The sequence below is a fragment of the Lagopus leucura genome, unplaced genomic scaffold (genome assembly GCF_019238085.1).
Source record: "Lagopus leucura isolate 7727_CA_CO unplaced genomic scaffold, USGS_WTPT01 Super-Scaffold_100051, whole genome shotgun sequence".
Classification (NCBI taxonomy): domain Eukaryota; kingdom Metazoa; phylum Chordata; class Aves; order Galliformes; family Phasianidae; genus Lagopus; species Lagopus leucura.
In genome coordinates this window covers 1,378,730-1,402,328 of record NW_024962297.1, presented here as the reverse complement: position 1 = coordinate 1,402,328, position 23,599 = coordinate 1,378,730, and the positions used below count along the sequence as shown (strand labels likewise).

At 48.5% G+C, this 23,599-nt stretch overlaps 3 protein-coding genes across 7 annotated transcripts in view; 1 reads left to right on the top strand and 2 right to left on the bottom strand.

Annotated features, from left to right (window-relative positions):
* The window catches only part of EYA3 (EYA transcriptional coactivator and phosphatase 3), a 44,754-nt gene extending 29,959 nt beyond the window's left edge, over positions 1–14,795 (top strand). For all 5 annotated transcript variants that reach the window (XM_042885557.1, XM_042885554.1, XM_042885556.1 and 2 more), the window contains 11 exons: positions 1,769–1,851; positions 3,256–3,439; positions 5,252–5,391; positions 6,639–6,722; positions 6,907–6,996; positions 8,113–8,171; positions 8,978–9,138; positions 10,239–10,353; positions 10,734–10,855; positions 11,128–11,228; positions 12,050–14,795. In XM_042885557.1, coding sequence (XP_042741491.1) covers positions 1,769–1,851; positions 3,256–3,439; positions 5,252–5,391; positions 6,639–6,722; positions 6,907–6,996; positions 8,113–8,171; positions 8,978–9,138; positions 10,239–10,353; positions 10,734–10,855; positions 11,128–11,228; positions 12,050–12,130 — 1,220 coding nt within the window. In that variant the 3' untranslated portion in view covers positions 12,131–14,795. The remainder of the gene's footprint in view (positions 1–1,768; positions 1,852–3,255; positions 3,440–5,251; positions 5,392–6,638; positions 6,723–6,906; positions 6,997–8,112; positions 8,172–8,977; positions 9,139–10,238; positions 10,354–10,733; positions 10,856–11,127; positions 11,229–12,049) is intronic.
* A 681-nt stretch (positions 14,796–15,476) lies between these two features.
* XKR8 (XK related 8) lies at positions 15,477–17,564 on the bottom strand. Its single transcript, XM_042885559.1, has 3 exons — positions 17,272–17,564; positions 16,942–17,135; positions 15,477–16,522 (listed from the first exon to the last, which is right to left on the bottom strand). The coding sequence occupies exons 1-3, from the start codon at positions 17,562–17,564 to the stop codon at positions 15,765–15,767; spliced, it is 1,245 nt and encodes a 414-aa protein (XP_042741493.1). The 3' UTR covers positions 15,477–15,764.
* A 1,023-nt stretch (positions 17,565–18,587) lies between these two features.
* SMPDL3B (sphingomyelin phosphodiesterase acid like 3B) lies at positions 18,588–23,568 on the bottom strand. Its single transcript, XM_042885558.1, has 7 exons — positions 23,282–23,568; positions 22,071–22,168; positions 21,373–21,516; positions 20,611–20,783; positions 20,288–20,468; positions 19,667–19,800; positions 18,588–19,101 (listed from the first exon to the last, which is right to left on the bottom strand). Exons 1-7 carry the CDS (start codon positions 23,542–23,544, stop codon positions 18,730–18,732), a joined length of 1,365 nt encoding a protein of 454 aa, XP_042741492.1. The 5' UTR covers positions 23,545–23,568; the 3' UTR covers positions 18,588–18,729.
* Between the last annotated feature and the right edge of the window lie 31 nt (positions 23,569–23,599).

The window sequence follows — 23,599 nt, the reverse complement described above, 5'->3', positions numbered from 1 at the left end:
TGATACCTTGCACTATCCATCCCAGTGGCTAAGCAGCCTCTTGAGAGCACTACGGATGAGAAGCTGTAGAATGATTCTGGCTTCTCAGCAGTTCATCTCCTCCGGCTTCCTGGGAGCTTCACTCTGTGTTGGGGAGGAGCTTTTCTGGAAGGCTGCTCTTCACAGCGCCCTCGGTTTTTTTCAGGTTCTCACTGTTTCGGTATCACATACAGTTTGGAAACTGTCCCCTGCTCTTCAGCAGCTGCTTATGAGGGGTATCCACTGCTGCTTCTGGTAGCTGCATATGTTTGCAAACATTGCTGCATATGAGTGCAAACTCATGTTTGCACTTGAGTGTTTTCATTGCCATTATTGCTGTTCAGTGCAGCCTTTCTCCCTTTTTCTAAATGTTCACCCTCCAAAACTTCCTTCCTCTTGTTTTTTTGAACACTGTTGCTCCTATCTTTGATGGGATTCCCAAGGCCTTCATTACTTGCCTTCATTTATGCTTCTGCAGAAAGACCTGTCCACATTTCCCACCTCTCATACTTTTTATTGCTGCACCTCTTTTAAGATACATTGCTTTTGTTTTTCATCTTTTTTGAGCTGTGGGTCTGTTCCTCTTTCCTGGAGCTGTTCACCAGCTGTTCACCTGGGTTTGCAATGTATGAAACTCTTGATAAAGAGTTTGTGGTGGGGTCTTTATCCCTTTGCAGCTTCCTTAGGATGGAAAGACTGAAGCCTTCAGGACCTCAAATACTTCAGTCTTGGGTTGAATTCTGCATGGATGTGATTTGCAGAAAAGCTTTTCTTTTAGTGGTAATACAGTAGGTGATACTTTGGATTTCTGCAAGCCTTTTCCTAAATGTCTGACTGTTGCTGGTTTTGTTTGTGTGCAGAGAAAGAAGGTTTAGCACAAGATATTCCTTGGTGACCCTTGATTTAGTACATGCTGGCTTTGTTCGTGCTGATTTCAGGATTTCTTTCCACTGATCTTGAGGTTACTGAAGCCCTGTGTGGAGTAGTGTTTAATGGTGTGGCCCTATAGCTGTAAAACCATAAAATGTGCTAAGTGACTCTTGTTCCCAGAAGGTGCTCTGGCTGCCTCTCTGTGTTTTAGAAGGGCTGACTGCATTGACACGAAGACTATTCAGCTAACAACTAATGTCTCTAACAATTTGTCTTACGTAACAAATTCTTTCAGGAACTCTCTTCCAAAAACTAGATGTAGTGTCATAGGGTGTGGGGTTTTTATTTCTAGTAGGAAGCATTCTTTTTATAGTATTTGAATTAGAATTTGAATTTGAATTCCCTGTTGTTTTGATCTAATTAAGCCAACTAATTCCAGAGGAAGCAGAAACGTCACTGTTACCAGGACTGATTTAAATACATCCATATCCATGGTCTACTCTGATTCATTTCTAATTGCTAATAGTTAAATATCAGGATGCGATTTTCGTTGTCTTAAAACTTGTAAGAAAGGTATGAAGCTGAATTGAACTCCAGTTGCATAGCAGGCATGGAAAGAAAATGTTTTCTTTTTTGAAGCTTTGGATAAAATTTCTGAAATGCTGCATACATTTTTGAAGATCACTGTGTCAGCTCTCCTCCTCTCTAAGCCCAATGGAAATACGGCTGGTCTCTAGATACACCCCAACACTTTTTTGTCTGCTAGAAGCACAATTACATGCATATAGGCCTTGTAAGAACTTATTTTTACACCTGGAATCGGTCTTGTCTCTCACACCATCAGAAACATGTATATATGCAGTAATTCTTAATTTTACAGCATCAACTACCAATGCCAGTCCAGTCTCTACATCCTCAACTGTTGTCAATATTTCCACGTCAGCAGTAGCCAGCATCTCACAGGTAAAATTTCCTCCTTGTTATGTTTATGTGCAGCATCTTGTTCACTTCTGTTTAACACGTTATTCGAAACGAACGTAAGAAGGCAAAATATTTGCATTGCTTTAAATGAAATGCAGTGAGTATTAAAGTTGCAGGCTTCTGTTTGTAACTCAAAGTCAGCAAAACTACTTTTGCTGCATCTTTGACCACACTGTTGATCCCTCTGGCCTTTGCAGCTAATTTACTTGAGCTGTTGTAGCTGTTCCCTTACGTGCTGTTTGTGTGGGAGCCTTAAGCACAGCACTGAGATCCTCCATGAGAGACACTGGAGAAGAAGCAAAATAACGATTATTAGAACCAAACTAAGGGAGGATTATGTCTGGACATCTTTTGAATGCCTTTGTTCTCCCACAGCAAGAGAAGGAAAATAGATTGTGCACAAATAAGCAAAAAAGTGAGCGGGATAAACATTCTGATACTTAAAGTCAAACAAAATTAAGAAGCTGTGAAGCTGACACAGAGCCCTTCCCTCTTACACCATGACCTGCTGTAAGAGGTAGCACTGTGTTCTCCATCCAGTCAGCAGTTAACTGGCATCCTGAATATTTGGGTGTGATGAATGAACCCTTCAGCTTTGCAGACTGAGGATATAAGAGCTGTGGGAAATCCAAGGGCCGAAGCAAAACACTTGCATGCTTACAGTGCTACTTTTCAGGGTTCTTTCATTATCAGGAATTTGCTTGGAACTTTAAGGAAAAGGCTTTCCTGGGTGGTGATGCAGACCGATGTAAGTTCACAAATCCAGAATGTGCCTTCAGGGAACTGGGAATGCACAGTGTGCCAGAGGAGAGTGGCATGGCTTTTGGAGGTAGCTGTTTTGTTAACATCAGTAGCAGAAATGAAAATCCTCAGGTATTGCTTGAGTTCAGGTGCCCTGACTGATTTCATTGACCACATTGCTTCCTGATGTAAGGACATGAGTAAAGGCACTTAACCTCTTTTGGATCGAGTTGTATGCTGACCCAGTGCCAAGGCTGATCCCTGTCACTGTCATTACATCTCGTATCAGCAAGTAAATCACAAGACAAAGCAACCAATTCTAGAAGACAGACAGAGTGGACTTGGTGCTCCCCTGTAACTGTCACATCATTCACATAAATCTATTTTTGAAGAAACTGGAGGCAGAGGAAGGGCCCTGTGTTCTCTGGCCTTCTGTGAGCAGAACCTTCCTGCTGTGTAGCCATTGGGAAGTTGTATCTCAGTCCTTTTGGGGGATTTCCTACGTGTTCAGAAGGAAATAACATGAAGTCAGCCTATGCTCTTGCTGAGGTTTCTCTTTGACAAACATCACTTAGTATAAAAGTCATCATAGATAATGCTGTCTGAAAGGAGTACCCTATAGTAACTGATCCTTTCCTCTCATAGGAATATCCTACGTACACAATCCTTGGCCAGAGTCAGTACCAGACGTGTTACCCAAGTTCTGGCTTTGGAGTCATAACACCAGCAGACAGCAACGCGGAGAGTTCTGCATTAGCAACAGCTACGTATCCATCTGACAAAGCAAACGCCATGGTGCCTACACGGACAGTGCAGAGACATTCCTCTGGTAATGGTTGCATCTTTAATGGGGTGGCTGTAAGATATCTGTTATAAACAATGCAGTATACAGACGTGGAGAAAACTTGATTCCGGAATGTAAATGCAGCACCTTTGTGTTCTGACCTGGACAGGATGCTTGTTTTCCATTGTCACGCTTGCCTCACTCGTGGGCAGTCTGTATGGTGGAACGGCCAGGCTTGTATATTGGAAGTCTGACACTGCTGTGATTCAGGAGACACAAACCAGGTGCTCAGAGTGCTGTAGAGAGAGGGCATTCCAAGGGTGACTGGCAGAAGGGCTGACAGCAGCTCCATGGGTGTGTTGCCTCCTGTCATGTGTCAGAGCTCAGTGTCTAGATATGCTCTGTCAGTGGATGCCAGAAAGACAGCTGCTGCCAAGAAGTGCTCCTTCCAATGTAACTGCCCACGCCACGGAACTCAAGGAATTTTACCAGACTTATTGTGTGGGTTTCACACTTGGCTTTCAGTTTCTACAAACACAATTACATCCTGTGCACTCCTTGGTGATGTGTCCCTTTGCACACTGTGAGCATGCCTTTCTTAATTCTCTCTCCTTTCTAGTGGTAGATCCTGACTATTCAGAGGTGCCTTCTCCATCCTCCCAGAGTCCATCAGTAGTACCTGATCACTCCCAAGTCCTCAAATTCATGGCATGATGGAAATTAAGGATAATTGGCTGCCAGTGAGCAAAGCATACACATCAATGGTCTTGAACTTGCCAGTGTTTAAAACTGCTCTTTTGTTTATGGAATGCTCTAGAAGGTGGTGGCAAACAGCACGCTGTGATGTTGGAAATCAAGAGGCATTGTTCTACAAGTGTTTTGCCTCTTTCAAGAGGTATTTGTCCTCTATTTGGGGTGAACAACAGGAGACCTACTCTCCTGAATTTATTTTTATTTGATTGTGACCTCTTATTTCAAGGCACTGACCAGGGAATGGTCATTAACATTCTCAGTGACATTTTCTAGGTTCAGGAGCACTTTTGAGTTGACCATTCCACATGAATTTCCATAAGAATTGCTCAATTTTCATGAATTACTTCATGCTCGAGACCCAGGCTGATTTCAAACTCTTTCAGATTGTCTTGTCAGTGGTCAGAAACTGGTCTGGTGACTCTGGGTGAAGACATGGATGACCCTGTGCCTGTCTGCATTCCTGATAGAGTTCTAAGTCCTATTTCTGAACTAGTCAGACACCTGGGATAGTAAATCTTCTCATTGAACTGTTAGTAAAGGATTCAGAGGGTACCTCCCATTGTGATCATAGTACTCTGCACATTAAAACACTTAGTTATTTATTTTAGAGTCCTTTCTCTGTGGCAGGAGTTCTTACCAGTTGCAGAATAGGCTCTGTAGTTTATTCATACTTCAGTAGTGGCCGTGCTGCTTGGCCAAGTCTTTGTCTCCAGCACCAAGAGCATTCCTGTGATTGATTGATCTGTGGGGGCATGGCAGTGTAGCTGTAGTGTAAGCATTTTGATTTATAGTTGCCATTCTGTGGGTTTGTGTGTGATGAACATAGTGTAGATAACTGTACCTGGGCTGTTTCACTGTATTATGGTGGAACAGGAGGGAGTAGTGTCAGCAGAGGTGAGAACAGCATGTCTGATATAGGATTGCTCCACACAGAAAAGGCATTTGACAAACCTGGGAAATCTAGGATGGACAGACATTACTCAATACTTTCCTTTGTAGTTTCATTCCAGACTAAGAGTTTCTGATACGGTATCAAAAAGTATTAAAATAAGCTATTGAATAACAAAACAGAGGATGAGTGCTATTTGATTTTTTTTTCTGCAGGAGATGCATCCACAAGTCCCTCATTGTCAAGAGCAACAGCAAGTAAAGAGTTAGATGAGCAGGCAAGAAAAAATATCCCTGGGAAGAACAGAGGGAAAAGGAAAGCAGACACCTCTTCTTCACAAGACAGTGAACTGGAGGTAAGTGGGGATGTTTTCTACAGGCAGAGTTGTAGAATGGTGTGGTGTTAAATATTCTCCTCTCTTTCTTCTGTATGTTTGGAAATGAAAGGGGATAATCTAGGAAATCCTTGTAACTCTTGCTATTGGAGAATTGCGCTAGATTAATTTTTCAGTGGCTCTTGACAAGTTTCACTTAAGCATGTCTTGGAATCACAGTGGTTTCAATGGAGCAGACATCTGGGTGTCTCTCAGGCAGTCTGCTGCTTGGAGTGAGGCTGTCCCCATCACCAGAGCAGGGTGACTGGCTCTGTTCAGCCGAGTGTTGAGAATCTCTTAGGTTGCAGATCGTGCACCTACCTAATAATGTGTCCCACCACACCCACCTGCAGAAAATTTTCTTTCTCCAACCAGAATCTCCCATGCTGCAATTTGCCTCCTCCTTTTTTTTCCATTGTAATTTTCCATCCAGCACTACAGAGGAGAATTTGTCTCCGTCATCTTGGCAGTTCCCCTTTCACATAGCTGTGGGCAGTTAGCAAGTCACTCTTGCTTTGTCTTTAAACCATCACAACTCCCTCAGCACTCCTCTAAGCTGGTGACTGTGTTAGCAGCCCTTGGCTGGCTGCTCAGCTGGACAAGCAGAGTGGAATTACCTTTCCTCCATCAGCTTGCAGTTCATCTTATCTGCAGGTAGAGTGTGCTGCAAGTCATGTTGCACCTGATGTCCACTGTGCCATCCAGCACTTTGCATCTTGGACCTTTGTGAGGGGTTACTCTACCACGTATGAAGAATCTGCAATTAGTGAATGTCTTGTAGTTCCTCTTGGCTTAACTTCTCAAGTTTATCAGAGCCCATCTGTGCTGAAACTGTTTATCGTGACAGCCAGTCCTCATTATTTATCTTAACAGAGGTCATTTACCTGGTGCTCTCTACATCACAGGCAGTAAATTTCTACACTAGCAATGCTTTAAAGTTCATTATCAGTTTGGGTTTGTTGTTTTTTTTTTCCTTTTGTAACTATAGAAGCAAGAGAAGCTTAGAAAGAAGTTTGATCAGGAGTCTTACCCTGTGTGTTTGGTTGCACTGTTTCAGTGTGTAAACTCCATCATACTAAACTGAAAAAGTTTAATAACTCATTTAGCCTGTGGGATGAGCACTGTTGTTCATATCTTCAACTAACCACAAAAGGAACCCTAAAGCTTGCTTTATTGTAGGACCATACTTAGAATATCTCAGCTCTAACTTGCTTTTACTCTCTACGCAGCGAGTGTTTCTCTGGGACCTGGATGAGACCATCATAATTTTCCATTCACTTCTCACAGGGTCTTATGCTCAAAAATATGGCAAGGTAATACTGTCTCTTATGTGGAAGAAAAATAATCTGTTATTAGTAAAGCAGAATTAAATGTCAATTTCTGTAAAATTAATAGAAAAATGTTATTCTGTTTTAAGAGCATAAAGTGATACTTCTGACTTGTTGCCAATTTGGGGGGGCGAAAAAGAATTGACATTCTTTCCTTTTGTTTTGCCAGGATCCAACTCTGGTAATTGGCTCAGGTCTCTCAATGGAGGAGATGATTTTTGAAGTAGCTGATACTCACCTGTTTTTCAATGACTTGGAGGTACATAGCAAATGTTTTTGTGACACAAAACACTGCAGAGTTTGTGAGGGCAGATGTGCTTCTCATCAAGTCAGTACTGAAATGTAATAATCTGCCAAAACTGAACAGGTTCTAAGCATGGCCAAATCAAAGGGGTATTCTTTTTGTCTGAGACAGGGGCATCCTGAATACTTTTGTGTCGTGGGCTTTGCTAGCTCTCATGGGTTCTACTTGTGCCTAAAGCACCAAGAGCGATGCCTGCTTTGTGTTACAGTTTCATTCTGAACCAGGAAGCATTTTGCTTTCACTGTTCCTGCTTTGAAATGGAGATGTGGAGAAAGGAGTGACCCATATGGCAGTACTTGGGGCTTTGTCTAACCCAGAGGCAGAATACAACTTGCAGTCTCAGCCAGCATACCAGTAGGTCACGCTGGTTGTGTAACAGCTGTGAAGGTGTGCTTCCATGCAATAGGTGGCTGTCCACACTGATGTCTTCCCCTCTATTCCCACAGCCTTTCTCTGCTGCTCTCCCATTCCTCTTCTTCTCAAGGGACTTCTGTTCTGCTTCCATTCGCTTTCACACACACCAGTCTTTACCAAATAAAATACATCTCTCTGTTCTGCACCACTTTCACAGAAGTTGAATATAAATCTTTGCTTTAATCATGGCTGTATCCTATGCTATGATGTATTATTAGATAGTGGTGAAGAGAGTACTGTGAGCTATATGGGGAGGTGTGAAATTATACTGTAGTCTGGAATTGAGTGGTTAGAAATAGATTTCCAGACTGGCAGTGAACTTCCAGTACAACTTGTTTAGTGAACATTGAGTTTTCTTCTTTGCTGACAACACAAAATGTTGTGAAAATTCCTTTTTTTGGACATTTCTGGTCCATCAAATCCCAGTCTTGACAAGGGCCTGTAGGCAGTGGGAAGTGAAACAAAGCTAATGGGAGTACTGGAGGGCAAAGCTAATGGAAGCCGTATCTGGGCTCATGGAGGCAGTATGGCTTGGTTTATTGCTGTTGGCAAATGTGAGGAGATTGTTGTATCTCTTTCTCTTTTCCAGTCTGCACATTTTGGTATCTTTCTGGATTACAACAGCAGCTTTTGTTTTTTTTTTCCTCTCTCAAACAGGAGTGTGACCAGGTACACATAGAAGATGTGGCATCTGATGATAACGGCCAGGATTTAAGGTGGTGTATTGAGGAATGCATGAAATGTAGAACTGATGCAGTCTGGTTTATTTTGTGGGGCTTCAGAAAGGGACCAAACTGTGATGGGGTTAAGGAATGGAGGTCAGCATTGTGCAGGAGCTGAAATTTGGCAAATGGTGTTTATTGGCTGGGTGGTTTTCTGTGGTTGTTTTTCCTCTTGGTTGTTTTTTGGGGGGAGGATAAGAGGGGGGCAGGTTAAGACCTATGAAAGGTTAAGACTTATGGAATTGCAATGTGAATTATATTGTCTAACTTGAATATTACCTATGTTTTTAGTCATGTGAAATGAGTGGAACTAGCACTCCAAACTTGATGATTTTGGCCTTTGAGTCTGCCTATGTTTTGCACCCCTGTGTGAGCTGATCATATACACACTCAGGCAGAGTGGATCAGTGCTCTGTTGCATTAGCAGAACTGACTTATGGAAAGGTCTGAGAAGTGCCTGTATGTCAGGAAGAAAGAAACTGTGCTGAGATTTATCACTGCAAAACAAGAGGTCTAGTGGGATGAATGTTGATATCAAAGAGAGCGAAGACCAAAGGAAGGTTTTGTGTTGGAGGGTGAACAAGAGGGGTTCAATACATCAATACATTTCAGTACAGCAGCTCAGGACTGGCAGCAGGTGTAGCTGGGTGTTGGTGCACACTGCCCACAGCAGCTGGTCTCTGTCAGAGGTGCAGTGGTGGTTGTGCAAAGTTCTTCATGGTGCTTTTCCAACCCAGCCAGAAAGTTTGTAGGGATTCTGACGCTGTAGCACACGTAACAAATCAGTTTTTCTTTAACAGCAACTACAATTTCTCCACGGATGGCTTCAGTGGCTCAGGAAGCAATGCCAATCACAGTTCATCAGTTGGTGTCCAAGGTGGAGTGGACTGGATGAGGAAATTGGCCTTCCGTTACCGCAGGGTACGAGAGATCTACGATAAATACAAAACAAACGTTGGAGGTGAGTGCTGCCCTGCACCAGGGTGTGCAGAGTTAGTGACACCACACTTGGTCTTTCTTGGTAGCAGTTCCATACAGTAGCTTTTCCTAAGTGTTTGAATATGAAAAGTAACCATTCTGAGATCAGGTCTCTGTGGAATCTAAGAAGATGCATCTTTCAAAACTGAGCAGCATTGCAGTGCAGTGACCGAGTTACCGTATAGTAGATAGAAGTCAGTCAATCCTGTGTCTAATAGAAAGGTCTGGCTCAGTGTCCCTCTGCTACTTTTGAATGAAAGGCTGCCTATTTCTGCACAGAATGGGCCTAAATGACTTCTATATCACTCCACTTAGGAGGCCTTTTCACATGTCTCATAAAATCATTTACTGTGCCATTGTCAACAAGTTACACGTTCACCCTTTTGGCTGCTGTGCTTACGGTCTGACATGACGTCTCCTGTTGTGAAGTCTGTTCACAAAATCACTCTAAAAATTTCTATTTGTGCTTCCCTTCCGATGCCAAAGCAGTAATAAAGATGCAAACCACGGCTGTATTTCATAGCAAATGTCAGTAAAGTTGTTTAGTTTGAATCTTGGCACTGACATCCTGAGAAATGGAGCAGAACCAGGCGACTTGGCCTGGTGGTTTCAGGTTTGGGTACCGTTAACCTATGTAAAAGAAACTTGATACAACTTTTTCTTGGACATTCTGAAAAGTGGGTGATCACAGCTATTACTTGCAGCCGTGAAGGTTATAAGCCTGCATTCCGGTGCTCCACAGTTACCTGATTTCTGGCAGGGAGCAGACTTTGTGCATATTTTATGTGTGGGAAACCCAGATGTGGAGTTTTTTCATGTATGTAAAGATACACAGTGGCATCACACAACACCTACTTCTGTGTTTTGAGAAATGCACTTTATTGCGTGTGTCCTGAGAGCTGCACAGGGCTCCCTTGTGTCACTGGAAGCTGATTTCCCCTGTTGTCTTGTTACAGCTTTGTAACAACAACTTTGAGATGACTTCAGTATGATATTGGCTATGGCAGAACAGGCAGGTGTTAACTGAGCTGTGGCTCTCTTAAACTTAACAACTCAGCTGAGAGAACTCGTGTTGCTTTCCAGGCCTTCTCAGCCCACAGAAGAGGGAAGCTCTGCAGCGACTAAGAACTGATATAGAAGTGTTAACAGATTCTTGGCTGGAAACTGCATTAAAGTCCCTGCTACTCATACAGTCCAGGTATGGAAAGTGGAAACGTGTCTGTTCCTTTCTCAGCAATTCTTCTCACTTAGTCCAGTTACAGTAGTGCCAACGTGTAATTGTAGTGCTGCTTGTCACAGAAACTTCACTGCTGAGCACCCTTTGAGACCTTCCTGTGACAACATCCTGTGTTAGGAAGGTCCTTTGAGTAAGACTGTGCTCAGAGAGTTGCATTGCTGTGGAAGAATATCTGTTTGAAGTAGATAAGCAAACAAAATTAAAATCTGAGCCTCAGAGAGGCTGGGCAGCAAAGTTGATGGCACCTTTGGAAAGCTGAGCAAGCTGCCCATAGTGGCCTTCAGCACTACTGGCTGCTGACAGGACTTTAAAAGTGCTTTCTTTGTTGTTTTTACTTTCAGAAAAAACTGTGTGAACATCCTGATCACAACCACCCAACTGGTGCCAGCTCTTGCCAAAGTTCTCCTGTATGGATTGGGAGAGGTGTTTCCCATTGAAAATATTTATAGTGCAACCAAAATAGGTAAGGGGCTGTGCTGGATAGCTGGCACTCAGGTGCTGATTTTTTCTGTGGATTAGCTGGGATTTTAACACAGGAAACACACTTTCTACAGCGGAGCAGCACTTGTGACTGAGGAGATGCTGATGATTGCTAATAGTGATGGCTTCATGTCTTAGAAACTAAACTGGGCATTCTGCCCATCCCAGTAAGACAAGAATGTATTTTTGGGACAGCAGGGCTTGTTCAGGCTGTTTCTGCCTAAAGCTCATTACAGTGGGATTGTGTTTTGGCAGGCAAAGAGAGCTGTTTTGAGAGGATTGTGTCACGATTTGGAAAGAAAGTCACCTATGTGGTAATTGGAGATGGGCGTGATGAAGAGGTTGCAGCTAAGCAGGTGGGTTTCTGTGGATGTGGGGCAGTGGGTTGATCAGAGGGAAGCTACAGTAGCAGTCTCTATTTCAAGGACACTTTACAGGGCTTACTTCTTCAGGCCAGGGTCAGTGAGTGGAACACTTTGCCTTTAATGCAGGATCTGTCAGTATTTTAACACAGGAGTTATTTGGCTCTCTGCTTTAAATTTTCTGTTTTTCTCTTGTTTGGGGTTGCAGTTCTGGTATATTTGCAGTCTGTGTAACTGACCCTGTAACACAGTATTGTGGTGTGGCATGCCTTGATCATAGCATGGATAAAGCAATTTCTCAGAAGCACTGAGGGAGTCAGGACGTGTTGCCAGCAGTCAGCTCAATACACAGCATTGACCATTAAGTCTGAACCACAGATAAGAAGGAACTGCCAGTTTGACTGATTCGGACAGGCTATCCACTAGAAATTAAGGGTGCTGAAGAGCACAGATTGCTGTCAGGACAGCGTCTCTCAGGCTTCACACTGTGCCACGTGTCAGAGCTGTTGTCCGCATGGATTCCCTCGCAGGCCTGGAAAGGCTTTGCTCTGCGGAGCAGCGCCTTGCAGCCCAGTGTGGAGGTTTCCATTGGGACTGTGTGAAGTAGCTGACAGTCAGTGCCTGTCACAGAGAGCTGTGCAGATAAGATAACCTTCAGATACTGCCGTGCTCTGTGGCTGAGATCCTTTCTGAACATGCTGCCCTGTCAGTGCTGTCACAAATGCTATATTGCCCAGCTCTGCAGGTGTACCTTGACTGCTTCCACCCAGCTGTAAAGTCACCCCAATAAAACTGACCTTATCTTCTTGTTACAGCACAACATGCCTTTCTGGAGGATCACAAACCATGCAGACCTTGTGTCCCTTCACCAAGCCCTTGAGTTAGACTTCCTGTAAGAAGCCAGAGCAAAGGTGTGGCTGTGGCTCCTGCAATCTCTCCATCACTGGGGAGGCAAAGATCTCATAAACAACTGGGGACATTTTCAGCTTGATGAAGAAAACATACCTAATGCAAATTGTACAGTAGACTTCAGGTCATTTCCTCAGGAGCACAGACCTGGCCAAGTCCAGAGGTGTCCTATGAGAAGCACTAGACTCAGCAGAGCTAGAGCTTGACTGGTGAAGAGACTCATGGAATCCAGCTGAATTCTTCTGGCAGGTAGTCTCCAGAGGGAGGGGGTAACACAGCTGAGAAGGCTCTTACTGATACTTCTGCTTTTCTATTCTGCTTAGTTATAGAAACCCAAGTAAACATAAAACCTTATTTTTATAGAAAAAAACTGATGGCAGAGCTGAACCTCCCTTGTTTTGCAAAGCCAAAAAGAGATATTGGTTGTTTTTTGTTTGTTTGTTTTTTTTTTCCATGGGAAATATTAATGAAAATGTCAAAAATACCTCCGCTGCTGTGAAAATGTGTCCTCTCTCCTTCTCTGGGTGTTCAAAAGCAGTTAATTTATTATGATATCCTTACATTATTTCTATAACATAGGATTTTTCCCATTCTGGGATAAGTGGTTCCTAGTAGAGGGAGGTGTTGCTGTTGGTTTCTCCCATTGGCTTCTAGGCAGTGTGTGTAGGATGCACATGGCTGAGCCCTGTTAATGAGCAGAGGATCATTGGATTCCAGCTGTCCGTGTCCCATAGGTCCCACAGGTTTTTCCTGGATGGGAAAATGAAACTGCCCACAAACCTTACAGAGAGTGCAACACTATTGAAGAGAGTGGTGAGACCTGAACAGAGTCCTCATTTGGACTGGAAGTAATTTGAGAGAGAACTAAATTCTCACAGATGTTACAAAGAACTGATCTCTGCCTCTGCTTTTCTGACTCCATTTGTGAGAATGTGTTTCCTTTGGTAGAATCAGATTCAGTTTTCTTGTATTCTTTGCATTAGCCTAACTACATAGTGAGCACCAAAATAAAGTCCTTGGCAGGAGGTACTGAATTCTGTAACACACTGTGACTTGCCAGCCTGGAGCACACTGGCCTTGGAAGTGATGGATACACTGATTTATTTTATTTTATTTTATTCTTTTGCTACCATCTCAGAAAATAAGTCTGGAGTCAGTGAGCTGCAGTACTGCTGACCAGAAGGGGCAACTGGAGGCTGGGGGCTGCTTTTGTGCCAAGTCAGGCTGCAGGCAGTGGGGTCTGCCCCCCCCCCCCCCGTGCCCCCTGATGGCACCAAACCAGCAGATGCCTGAGATTTCAGAGGATGGATGGATGCTTTGCTGCTGAGCCAAACGCTGCAGCTGCACCCGAACCCTTCCAGACTGTTTCCAGCCCAGCATCACCCAGCTGTGTCCCGTGGGGACCGGTCTCAAAGGTGCAGAGTGTGACTTAGGAAGGATGCGGACTGCTCAGGTGACCATCAGTGCTGGGGGGTGCTGGCGTGGCTCAGCACATGCGTGGATTTGTCCTGTAAGGGACTGCTGTGAAGTGTGTCCCTGTGCTCTGCTCACCGCTGCTGGGGCTGCTGAAGGTACGTGGCTTGGATCCTGGTCTCTGTTTCAGCCCTGGTTTTGGCTGTAAAGATAAATACAAATCAGAGGAGTTTGCCTTTCTCCAAGATGGCCTCAGAGCCATCTGCTTATCCGCCAGCTCAGCGCCAGATGCCAACCAAGTGCTTTGATCACAAGCGGACATTCCAGGGCTGCGTATCTCCACAGGAAGCCTCTGCCTCGGGAGTGCAGAGCTGGAGGGGGGAGATGGTGCAGGGCAATGGTTTGCTGCTGGAGCCATAGAATGGTTGGGGCCGAAGGCACCTCAGAGCCCCCAGCCCCTGCTGTGGGCTGGCTGCCACTCCCCCATCAGCTGCCCAGGGCCTCACCCTGCCTGACCCTGACACCTCCCATCCTTGGCAGGACTGCTGACTGTCAGGCACACTCCTGTGCTTTACTCCCAGCACAGCATGTGGCCACTGCCTCCTGCAGCCCAGGGTGGGGGTCCAGGGTTGGCAGACCATTCTCTTGGCACAGAGCACACTGCAGCCAGCAGGCCCTGCTTTGGTTGTTTACTTTAAAATGTTTTAAGGGAATTTTAGGACAGCAACAGAATTGTAGCTGAGCGCGGACCTATTGCAGCCAGTGGCATTTCATACTGATATTTATACGATGTCTCCTTGAATGTATGTAAAGTACTTTTATAGCAGGAGGTCGGTGGTACATTTCTGTGTTTGTTTAATAAAGGCTGACCCGGCGATTTTATTATTTTCCTCTGCTGGCTGCTCTTACGCGTTTTCCTGTCTCGCACAGCAGAGGCAGCGCCTTTACCCGACCACTGATTTGCTTCGTGTCCCTTTGCTGTTCCCAACCCGGCTGTAAGCTGAACTGCTGACAAATGCCAAATGGAAGCGGCCTCCTTCTGGCTGCCCACCAGGATCCCACACCACTGACTGCACAGACCCTGGGACTGCCCTCGTCCCGGGGAAGCTCACAGAGCCCCTTCTGTGCTCACATGGGAAGCCCAGGGCTGCCTGCGGTGCAGCCGCTTCTGCGTGCGTTCTGTGTAATGGGAACTGTCCTATGAACTGGAAAAAAAAATAAAGTCTTTTATTTTCTATAGTCACCGTTTCTGCCTGTTGTCCACCAGCCCTGTGGTCCCTCCCCAGCCTCCACTGTGGCTGTGCTGGCTTGGGCAGCGCTCTCTGTGCTGTCATTGCCTGGGCTCTGAGCCTGCTGTGGTGGCCGGGGACAAGGCGCTTTTTGGGTACTGAGGCACACAGCACCTTTTCATATTTCCTTTTTTTCTTCCCTTTTGCACGCATCCCTCCTTCCAGCACAGCTGCGTGCTGCAGTGCTGCTGTCCCTTTGCACTGCGCTCACCCTGTGCTGGTGACCCTGGAGACGTGCAGTCTGGGCAGTCCTCCACCAACCCCCGCCGTGCTGTGGCAGTGGGTGGTGCTGCAGCAAAATGTGGCAGGAGCTGCAGTGCCAGCACTGGGTGCCCGTGCCACAGCTGCTGCCCCTTCAGCCCCAGAGCAGCTGAGGTGCAGCGTTATGGGCTCAGGCCCTGCTCACAGCAATGAGGGACCCCACTGAGGGAGCCCCCTGCAGAGCCTGGGCTGCTGATGGCGCTCAGCTCAGTGCTGCCGCCATGCCAGGACCCCCACTGTCCCACCCCTCCCTGCCCCTCTCTGGGCCACATCTCAGTACTGTGCAGCCTTCAGCCTTAACAGTCAAACAACAGAACTGCAAACAGACATCTGACAGCCACTGCCAAACAGGGAGTGACCAAGGAGGAATGACCTTGGCAGTGGGCACCAGAAGATGAATGGACAACCAAGTGTTGTTTTTTTTTTTTCTTTTTTCTTTTTTTTGGAAAAGGTGAATAATAAATAACAAGAATCAACAGTGCCACAGCGCCATGCAGGCCTAGCACCAAGCTCCGAGCCTTCCTGCCCGCATCCCTGCTGTGGCAATGAACTGCCAAAACTGCAGCTTGGCGCACACAATAGAAAGAACCAAACAGAACGTCCCCAACAAGTCAAACCACTCAGATAAGGCACAATTCCATCTCAAGGAGTGCAGGGCTCAGACAGCAGCTGTCCCATTCAGCAGGTGCGGCTCTGCCAGCACAGACAGCGGGAAGTGGCTCCGTGCGAGGCACCGCAGCCGGGAGTTCACCAGGACCGGCTCTGAAACACTGTGGAGCTCACAAGGCTCTGAAATGCTGCGGAACTCCACGGCCCCATCAGCCCTTCCATTGGCATCCACCTCATCACCGCCGCTCCGTGGCTGTGCTCGCACGTTGGGGTGCAGCCACCCATAGTAGGTGACGCGCAGCAGCAGCCCCAGGAGGTAGCAGGGCAGCGCAGCCCACAGCGCCGGGATGAGCAATGGGTGCTGCTCCTCAGGGGGACGGCCCCAGAGCCAGGCCAGGGTCAGCAGCGTGCTGTCCACCAGGATGAAGCTGTGATAGATGATGCTGCGGTGCAGGGTCCTCCCTGGGGCCACGTTGAACCAGCTGAAGTAGAGGATGACGGCCACCACGGCGCGGTAGAGCTGCTCGGGGCCCGGAGACTCCATGAAATCGGTGCCCTGCAGGCTGACCCACAGAAACATCGCCAGCCACACCAGTGGGAAGTGCACGGCCACACCGTAGGGCCACAGCAGGGCAAAGAGGGCGAGCGCCAGGATGCGGGGGCAGAGGAGTAAGAGGTTCCATAGGAAGTAGATGACGGAGGAGCCCCAGCCCATCTCGTACTTGTCCTGCAGGAAGGAGCGCAGGGACTGGTGGTAGTCCAGCAGGGACCAGGTCACACACAGGAATGCCGTGCAGATTCCCATTCCTGCAACAGAGCAGCAGCCATGGAGAATGTAGACCAAGCTGGGGCTGGTCCTGCTCCAAACAGCCCCGAACACCTCTGAAAGGAGCCCCCCATCAGCAAAGCAGCAGCTTCGGGAGCTCTGAGCATCAGCACCTCCATTTCTCCTCCCCTCACTTCCCACTTCCTGCCTTTCCCGAGCAGCAGCTGGTGCCGCTCTCAGGGGAGCCCACACTTTGCCCAAGGACAGAACGTCCCGTCCCCCCCCCCCCCCCCCGCTTCGGTTCCCTGCAGGCCCAGCATAGCCCGCAGGGGCCCACGGGGCTGGGACAGCACAGCGCCAAAGGGACGGCGGTGGGAGCGCAGCAGCAGCAGAGCAGAGCAGCAGAGCAGAGCAGCAGAGCCCCGACCTCCCAACCCGACCCCCCATCCCGGCCCCGCACCCTGGGAAGGCTCAGCCTTGTAGCTGCGCAGGACGCTGTAGAGGAGCAGCGCGAGCTGCGGGGCGTTCTCCAGGAAGGTCTCGAAGAGACGCAACATGCTGATGTCGTGGGTCAGGAACGCCATGTGATTCCTCTCCTCCTCCGTCGCCTCCGTCCGGCACAGCCTCCAGCCCAGCCGCAGCGCTCGGACGCACCTGGCCGGAGCACGGCGCGCTCAGCGGCGAACGCAGCGCTCCGGGACCGCGGCTCCGCTCCGCCGCAGCCGGGGACGCGGCGGAAGAGCGGGGCCGCAGCCCGAGGGAGGAACGCCGTGCTTCGGGAGAGCCGTACCTGTACAAGAAGCCGAGCTGCAGGAGGTGCAGAGCGGCGAGGAGGCGGCGGGACGGCTCGGGGCGCAGCGCCGGCGGATCGGAGCGGAACCACAGCCAGCTGCAGGCCTGCCGGGCGGCGCAGCCCGCGGCCCACAGCCCCAAACCCAGCGCCGCGCAGCCCGGCTGCCCCGCGCGCGCGTATCCCACCGCCACCCACACGTCCGCTCCCGCGTCCCACACCGCCGCCGCCGTGCCCCCCGCCGCCAGCAGCCACTGCCAAGGCCCGAAACGCGCCGGGCCCCGCACCGCCATCCCGGGGCGCGCCGCCCCGCCCGGCGTCGAGAGCCGCCACGCCCCGCAGCTCCGCTCCCCGCCCCGCCTTTGGGTTCCCGGTTCCCCATTGAAAGAAAAAAGCCCATCCGCTGCACAGCCGGCGGTGCTTCCCAGCGGTTTTGTTTTTTTTTCTCCATGATTTTTAGATCATTCCGTATGCAGTGGCTCATTTCCAGACCCCGGCACCCTTTCCCGTGCAAGCAGTGCTCACTCCGAGCACAGCCGAGGAGCGCAGGCGCTGCTCCTGTGATCCCCCCGAGCTGTGCCACCAACCCCCGCAAAGCTGCAGCTCTGCACAAGGCTGCGCCTCCCCTGGCCGTGCTTCTCCTCTGACACAACACAGTTCCACTACTGCTTCTCTGGAGCTGCCTCCAAACAACTGCTTACAGACAGCACAAGGATTTCTGCACTGTCTCATCCACTCATCCCCAAGGGCCCTACAGTGTCACTTTTCTTTGGTTCACGTGTAGTTTTTGCATGAGCAGACAGAAGGCTGGCGAGGCATGGAGGGTTTCTTTGCAGTTTGCACAGCTAAAGAAAAGCAGATGTGAGTTAAAAGAACACCAAAGGTGCTTGGGGGGAAAGCCGTCTGTGTTCAGCATCTGAAAAAAAACCATGAAGCTTCTCACCCTGCTGCCTCACTGTGGATGCTGACACGTGAAAGTCACAGCCCAAACTGTCCAAGGAAGTTCTGACACTGCCTGGCTTTGCTCACACACCAGAGGCAAAGCTGCTGCTGTACAAGGCCACCAAAACGAGACCCTGTAGGCCAGCTGTTGTGTTTTATTTTCCAGAAGAGAAGCACGCTCTGATTCCTCAGGAACGTGTGGCAGCTCACAGCTCTCACACTAAGGGTGGGTAACTCACAGGGAGGCCTTCATCTCATTTGTGCAGCTGCCTCAGAAGTTGCAGCAGAAGGAAGATGAACTCCCTGATGTGGGTCAGACTGGTACAGAAAGGCTTTGTAACCATCTCTGATGCATCAAGCTTTTCTAGAAGTGCTCAAATCAACATCATAGAGCTTTTACTACAAAGCACTGATTATTTCTTGGTTTTCAAATAAGTCCCCAATTCCAAAAGCATTCATGACTGCCAATTCCCGTGCACTGTGAAGCTGTCCTCTCTTCACTCGTGCTCTCAGTCGTTACAGTGTTTGCAGGGGATCAAAGATCCCTAAGAGCAAAGAGAGCAATAAAAGGCAAACACTGACGATGGCAGAAGCAGAGCTGCTGGCTTTAAGGCACTCCTCGTATCTGGTAAAATCAATTTCCCTGATGGCACAAACGTGGTCGACTCGGCAGGTCTCCCCACACAGGGTAAGGTCGTATTTGACAGAGTTGAACTCATAATATTGCTGCAGATACTTTGCATCCTTGGATATCTTTTCCAACACGGTCTGCATGGACTGTGTGGAGCCATCAGGCACCTGAAAGGCGCTCGTCAGCCGGTATTCCTCCTCCCATGCTGGGGCCATCAGATTGGCGTGAGTTAAGTTCAGGTAGTAAGTCACCACATCCTGCAGGGTGAGAGAGATGGAACCAAAGTCAAACCAAGAAAGGATCGGCCCTGGAGTGGAATGTTTGTTTAGAATATGGGATCTGCACCAAATAATGCACCTCCCTGCCCAGGAAGGAGTGTAGCTTTCCTTCTGGCAAGACGTAAAGCCGTGGATAGATGATTTAGGTGAGAGCCTCCACAAAGCAGCAGTATCTAATTAAATCATTCAGCAATTAAAGGGAACCCAAATAAATTTCTAGAGAGTTCAGATTTTTTAGACGGGGTTCAACAAGTTCATCAGTCCCCAAAAGGAAATCCTGCGATCCACTCTGCCTGCATGTTGAGGTGTCAAAGTGTCAAACCAAGCTGCCCTGCATTGGGACTCACCCCAGCAGAGGCCTGCGCCTGCTGCATTTGGTCACCCTGCCTTCTTCACTCACTGATGCTCTTACTGCATCCCTGTGCCAACTACAAGACTGTTAGAGGTCGCTCCCTGTAAATCCTCTTGGGTCCCATAGTTCTGCCTGTGAAGGAATAAAATACTCCTCTAGAACTGCAGTGCAAAGCAGGAGGGGATCCTCTACCTGCACCTGAAGGGTGTCTGCATCGTAATCGATCACTCGGATCCCAGGGTTGTTGGCTCCATTGTTCACTCCAGGTAATGTTGTTTTCCAGGGGGTCACTCCGGGGGCCAGGAACATGACGTTGATTGGGGAACCTTAACAGAAAGGCAAAGCAACCATGAATGGCAGACTTCAGCTTCAGCTTCATCTCATAAACACATCACTGCCAGCAGCCAGCTCTAATTCCAACAGTACACACATAACAATCATCCCTGACCAGCACAAAGGATTGAATGTTGGACTGCTGCAGTGAAAAACAGGTTTACTAAAGCTGCAGTGGAGCCACACTCTTGTGGTGAGTGTGTGTGCAAGAGAGCCATGCTTGAAGGACACCCAGAGCACCACACATAACCCCACTGCAAAGATTTGTAATCATTCCCTTTTGCCTCAGCTCGTGTCCAAAGCTCACCAGCACAGAGCAGCACCAGCAGCATGGCTGAAAAAGATGAAATGTGAGGGGAAATTGGAGGGAGGCTTTCTCAGCAGCATCCAGCCAGCAGACACTGAAAATTCTCATTGACAGTGATGTGATGGTGGTTGGCAGAGATACCAGGAAAACACGAAGGCAGCCAGAACTGCTACCTGAATCGCTGTAAAACATGCGGAAGCTGTCTGTGTGATGGTGTCCAAAGAACTGGGCAGCAATCACTCTGTGGTGCTTCTGCACAATTTTCAAGTATCGCTCATTGAAATCCCTGCGGAACCACGGCTTGCCTCGTTTCTTCTCAAAGAAGCCCGGAGGGATGTGACCCACAATATAGACCTGCAAGAAAGAGGAGCTGCACTGAATGCGCTGCCCAGACTTCCTGTAAAGCACCGGCTGGCAGTGACAGCACAGAGGGGAGCTGAGGAGCAAGAAGAGCTTCCAAACTGTTATTGAGTTTTTAAAAATCTTATTTTAATACCATTTCTTCTGCTTTAGAGGCATTGGTCAGTGTTTCCTCCAGCCACTGGAATTGCCCTCCGGGATCTTCCTCACCAGCAGTCTGGTTGTTCTGGTCATAGTACAGATTGGTATTGAGAACAATCATTCGCCCCCTGCTATCTGAGCTGGGCAGCTTCTCACTGTAGAAAGCTCCTGCAAAAGGCAAGCAGCAGGGAAAGAGCTGGAGGTGTGGTGCAGCTGAGCGCTGGAACCCAGGATCTCTGCATTCCCAGCTCTATCCATGGCAATCACCATAGCAGAGTCACTGCACAGGGTGACAGCAGTGCTCTGAACAGACTTGGTTGGGGAACTGGTGTGACCCTTCACTGTGTGTCTCCTGTCCTTCTTAGGTATCCCAGGGTGAAGGGAATGCTGACAGGCACAGCATGCAGATCAGGAGCTGGGCAGTTGTAGAGAGTCACAGTGCTGGGCTACAACTGCAGCCTTCCAGCCTTCTTAAAAGACTGTTTTTTTGTTGGTTTTTTTTTTCCCCACTGAAGCTTATCGCCCTGCATTCTCTGCAGGGACACTTACCTGTAACTTGAACAAAGCAGGAGAGACCAAAGCATAAGGAAATTTCTTTTCTCACACGCAGAAAAACACAGTAAATTAGCATTAATTGAACCTTTCCTCTATAAGTACTGCTGCTCTGAGCATAAAAGCATGGAAAACTATTTGTGGTACTCTCTTAACCACCCCCAGCTCTCCAGAGTGCTGCTAACATGCACCAGCAGTGCCATACCTGCTCTGAACAGAGGAATGGAAGTTTCATTCAACCAGGAATGCCACAGTTCTGCTGTTTGGTTGTAGATCCTGTTCTCCTTCCCTGGAAGCTGATTCTTGGGGTGGAAGTCATGATTACCCACTGCTGCATAGACTTTAGTATCTAAGGACAGAGGAAAGGCAGAAGGGAGAAGTCCGTTCTTGTTTCAGGGTTCCTCATCATCAGAGCTCTCCAATGACTCAGAAAGAACAGCGTGACTCAACAGCTTGGTGAAGGTGTTTCACCCACATGCAGCCACACTGAGTGCAGGTACAGCACTGCAGAGATGCCATGGGACTCCTCAGGGCAAGACACCCCAGAGACTGGCTTTACAGACCAGTTAATGAGCTCTCACTGCCTATAACGCTCCTTCCCTCACTGCTGTGATTGATAGAATAGAAAGAATTTTTGCAGGCTTTTCTGCCTAAATGAGTAATCAGATAAATGTTTATTTTCCTCTCTTCTGAGTGCATTAACCAGAAATAATAACAGTGTGTCAGACTCCTCAATTCAGACACACCTCACACCATACAGCAGCTAAGAAGAGGACAAATAAGTCATATTGTCCACAGCCTTTCTGGGCTTTTCCCCTTCCCCATTCTATCATTGTTCCATACAGATAAAATCTTCCATGAAAATCTGTACTTCTCTCCCCTTCTCATTCCCTCACATCCTACCTGGAAATACCTGTTTTATCAGAGAGGTCAGGTTTTCAATGATGTGCAGAACCTTTTCTTCTCCAAGCTGCTCATCGGGAACATGAGGAGTATCATCCCTGGAGAAGCAGAAACAGCACAGCTGTTATATGTGGCCAGCAGGGCACGTGCTCAAAGCAAGGCACAGAACACGTGCCTGAGCCCCCTGTTTTCTTTTTCCCCTCATAGAAGATAAAGTCAAAGGCTTTAGGGGTAGGAACTGGCACTGTGCTCTCTGGCTCAGGCACTGCAGGAGCATCAGGAAATGGCTCCAAGTGAAAAGCTGCTCCGTTTTATTCTACTTTGACAAAACTATACAGTTTTGAGAACAGAGAACAAGAAGCAGGCTTGTCCGATTTCAGCACGTTTAATACATGCTACAGCTGAGTGGGCATCATGCAAGAGAGAACATATTGCAACCTCGGGTTAAAAGTGGATAACAGCAGGGAAGCAGAAGTCATTTGCATCCAAGAAAACAGCAGGATAACTATTCCCCGGAAAAGGAACCAAATGAATGCCTCCAGCAAGGCAGTGATCACTGAGATCTGCCCCAAAATCTGGTGTATGGACACTTCTATGTTTTCAGCAGCCAGGGTCAGCGACAGCAGCACCCCCTCGGGCAGCCTGTGCCAGTGCATCACCCCTCTTCCAGACAAGCTTTTCCAAAGACCTGTGCTCCAGATCCCTCACAGCTCCGTTCCCCTCTCTGCACACTGGAGGGCCTCAAAGTCTTTATTGCAGCAAGGGGCCGAGCGCTGAGCACAGCACTGAGGTGCAGCCCCAGCAGTGGCAGCACAGAGGGATGATCACCTCCTGCTGGCTGCATTGCTGCGGACACAGCCAGGATGCCATTGGGCTCCTTGGCCACCTGGGCACCCTGCTGGCTCACGTCCAGCCAAGTGTCACCAACAGCCCCAGGTCCTTCTCCTCCACGTTTCAGCAACAGTGGGTTACCTCCACTGGTGCAGATGTTTATGAGCACAGCACGCATCTCCTGCTCGTCGCTGGCAGAAACATGCTGAAAAATAACGCTTTACAGCTGAGAATTTGCTCATTTAATGCAGCGCTGTCGCGCTCTTCATAGCTGCAGACGATTCCACGGGAATAAATAGGAGGCATTACTCTTGGAGCGACTTAGCATTAGGAGAAACGAACGAAAAAGAGAGAGAAAACGAGAGTCGCCAGGTCCTCACCCGGTCCAGAGCACGAAGTCGGGCTGCGGCAGCAGGCGGCGCATGGCGAACACGGCGGAGCTCAGCAAACCCCACGGCGCATCGCACAGGTAGCTGCCCCACAGCCCCCCGCCCGGCGAAGCCTCGGAGCCGCCCGACGGACAGCGCTCCCCGGCCGCCATCGCCGCCTCGTAGCCGGGGTCCCAGTGCAGGTCTGTGAGGTGCCAGAAGCGCCCCGCCAGGCCCGGCGGGCACAGCAGCAGAAGCAGCGCGATCGCCCGCATCCCGGCCTCCCGCGTCTCAGCGCCTTCACCTGCCCGCCCCGCCCCGCCCCATCGC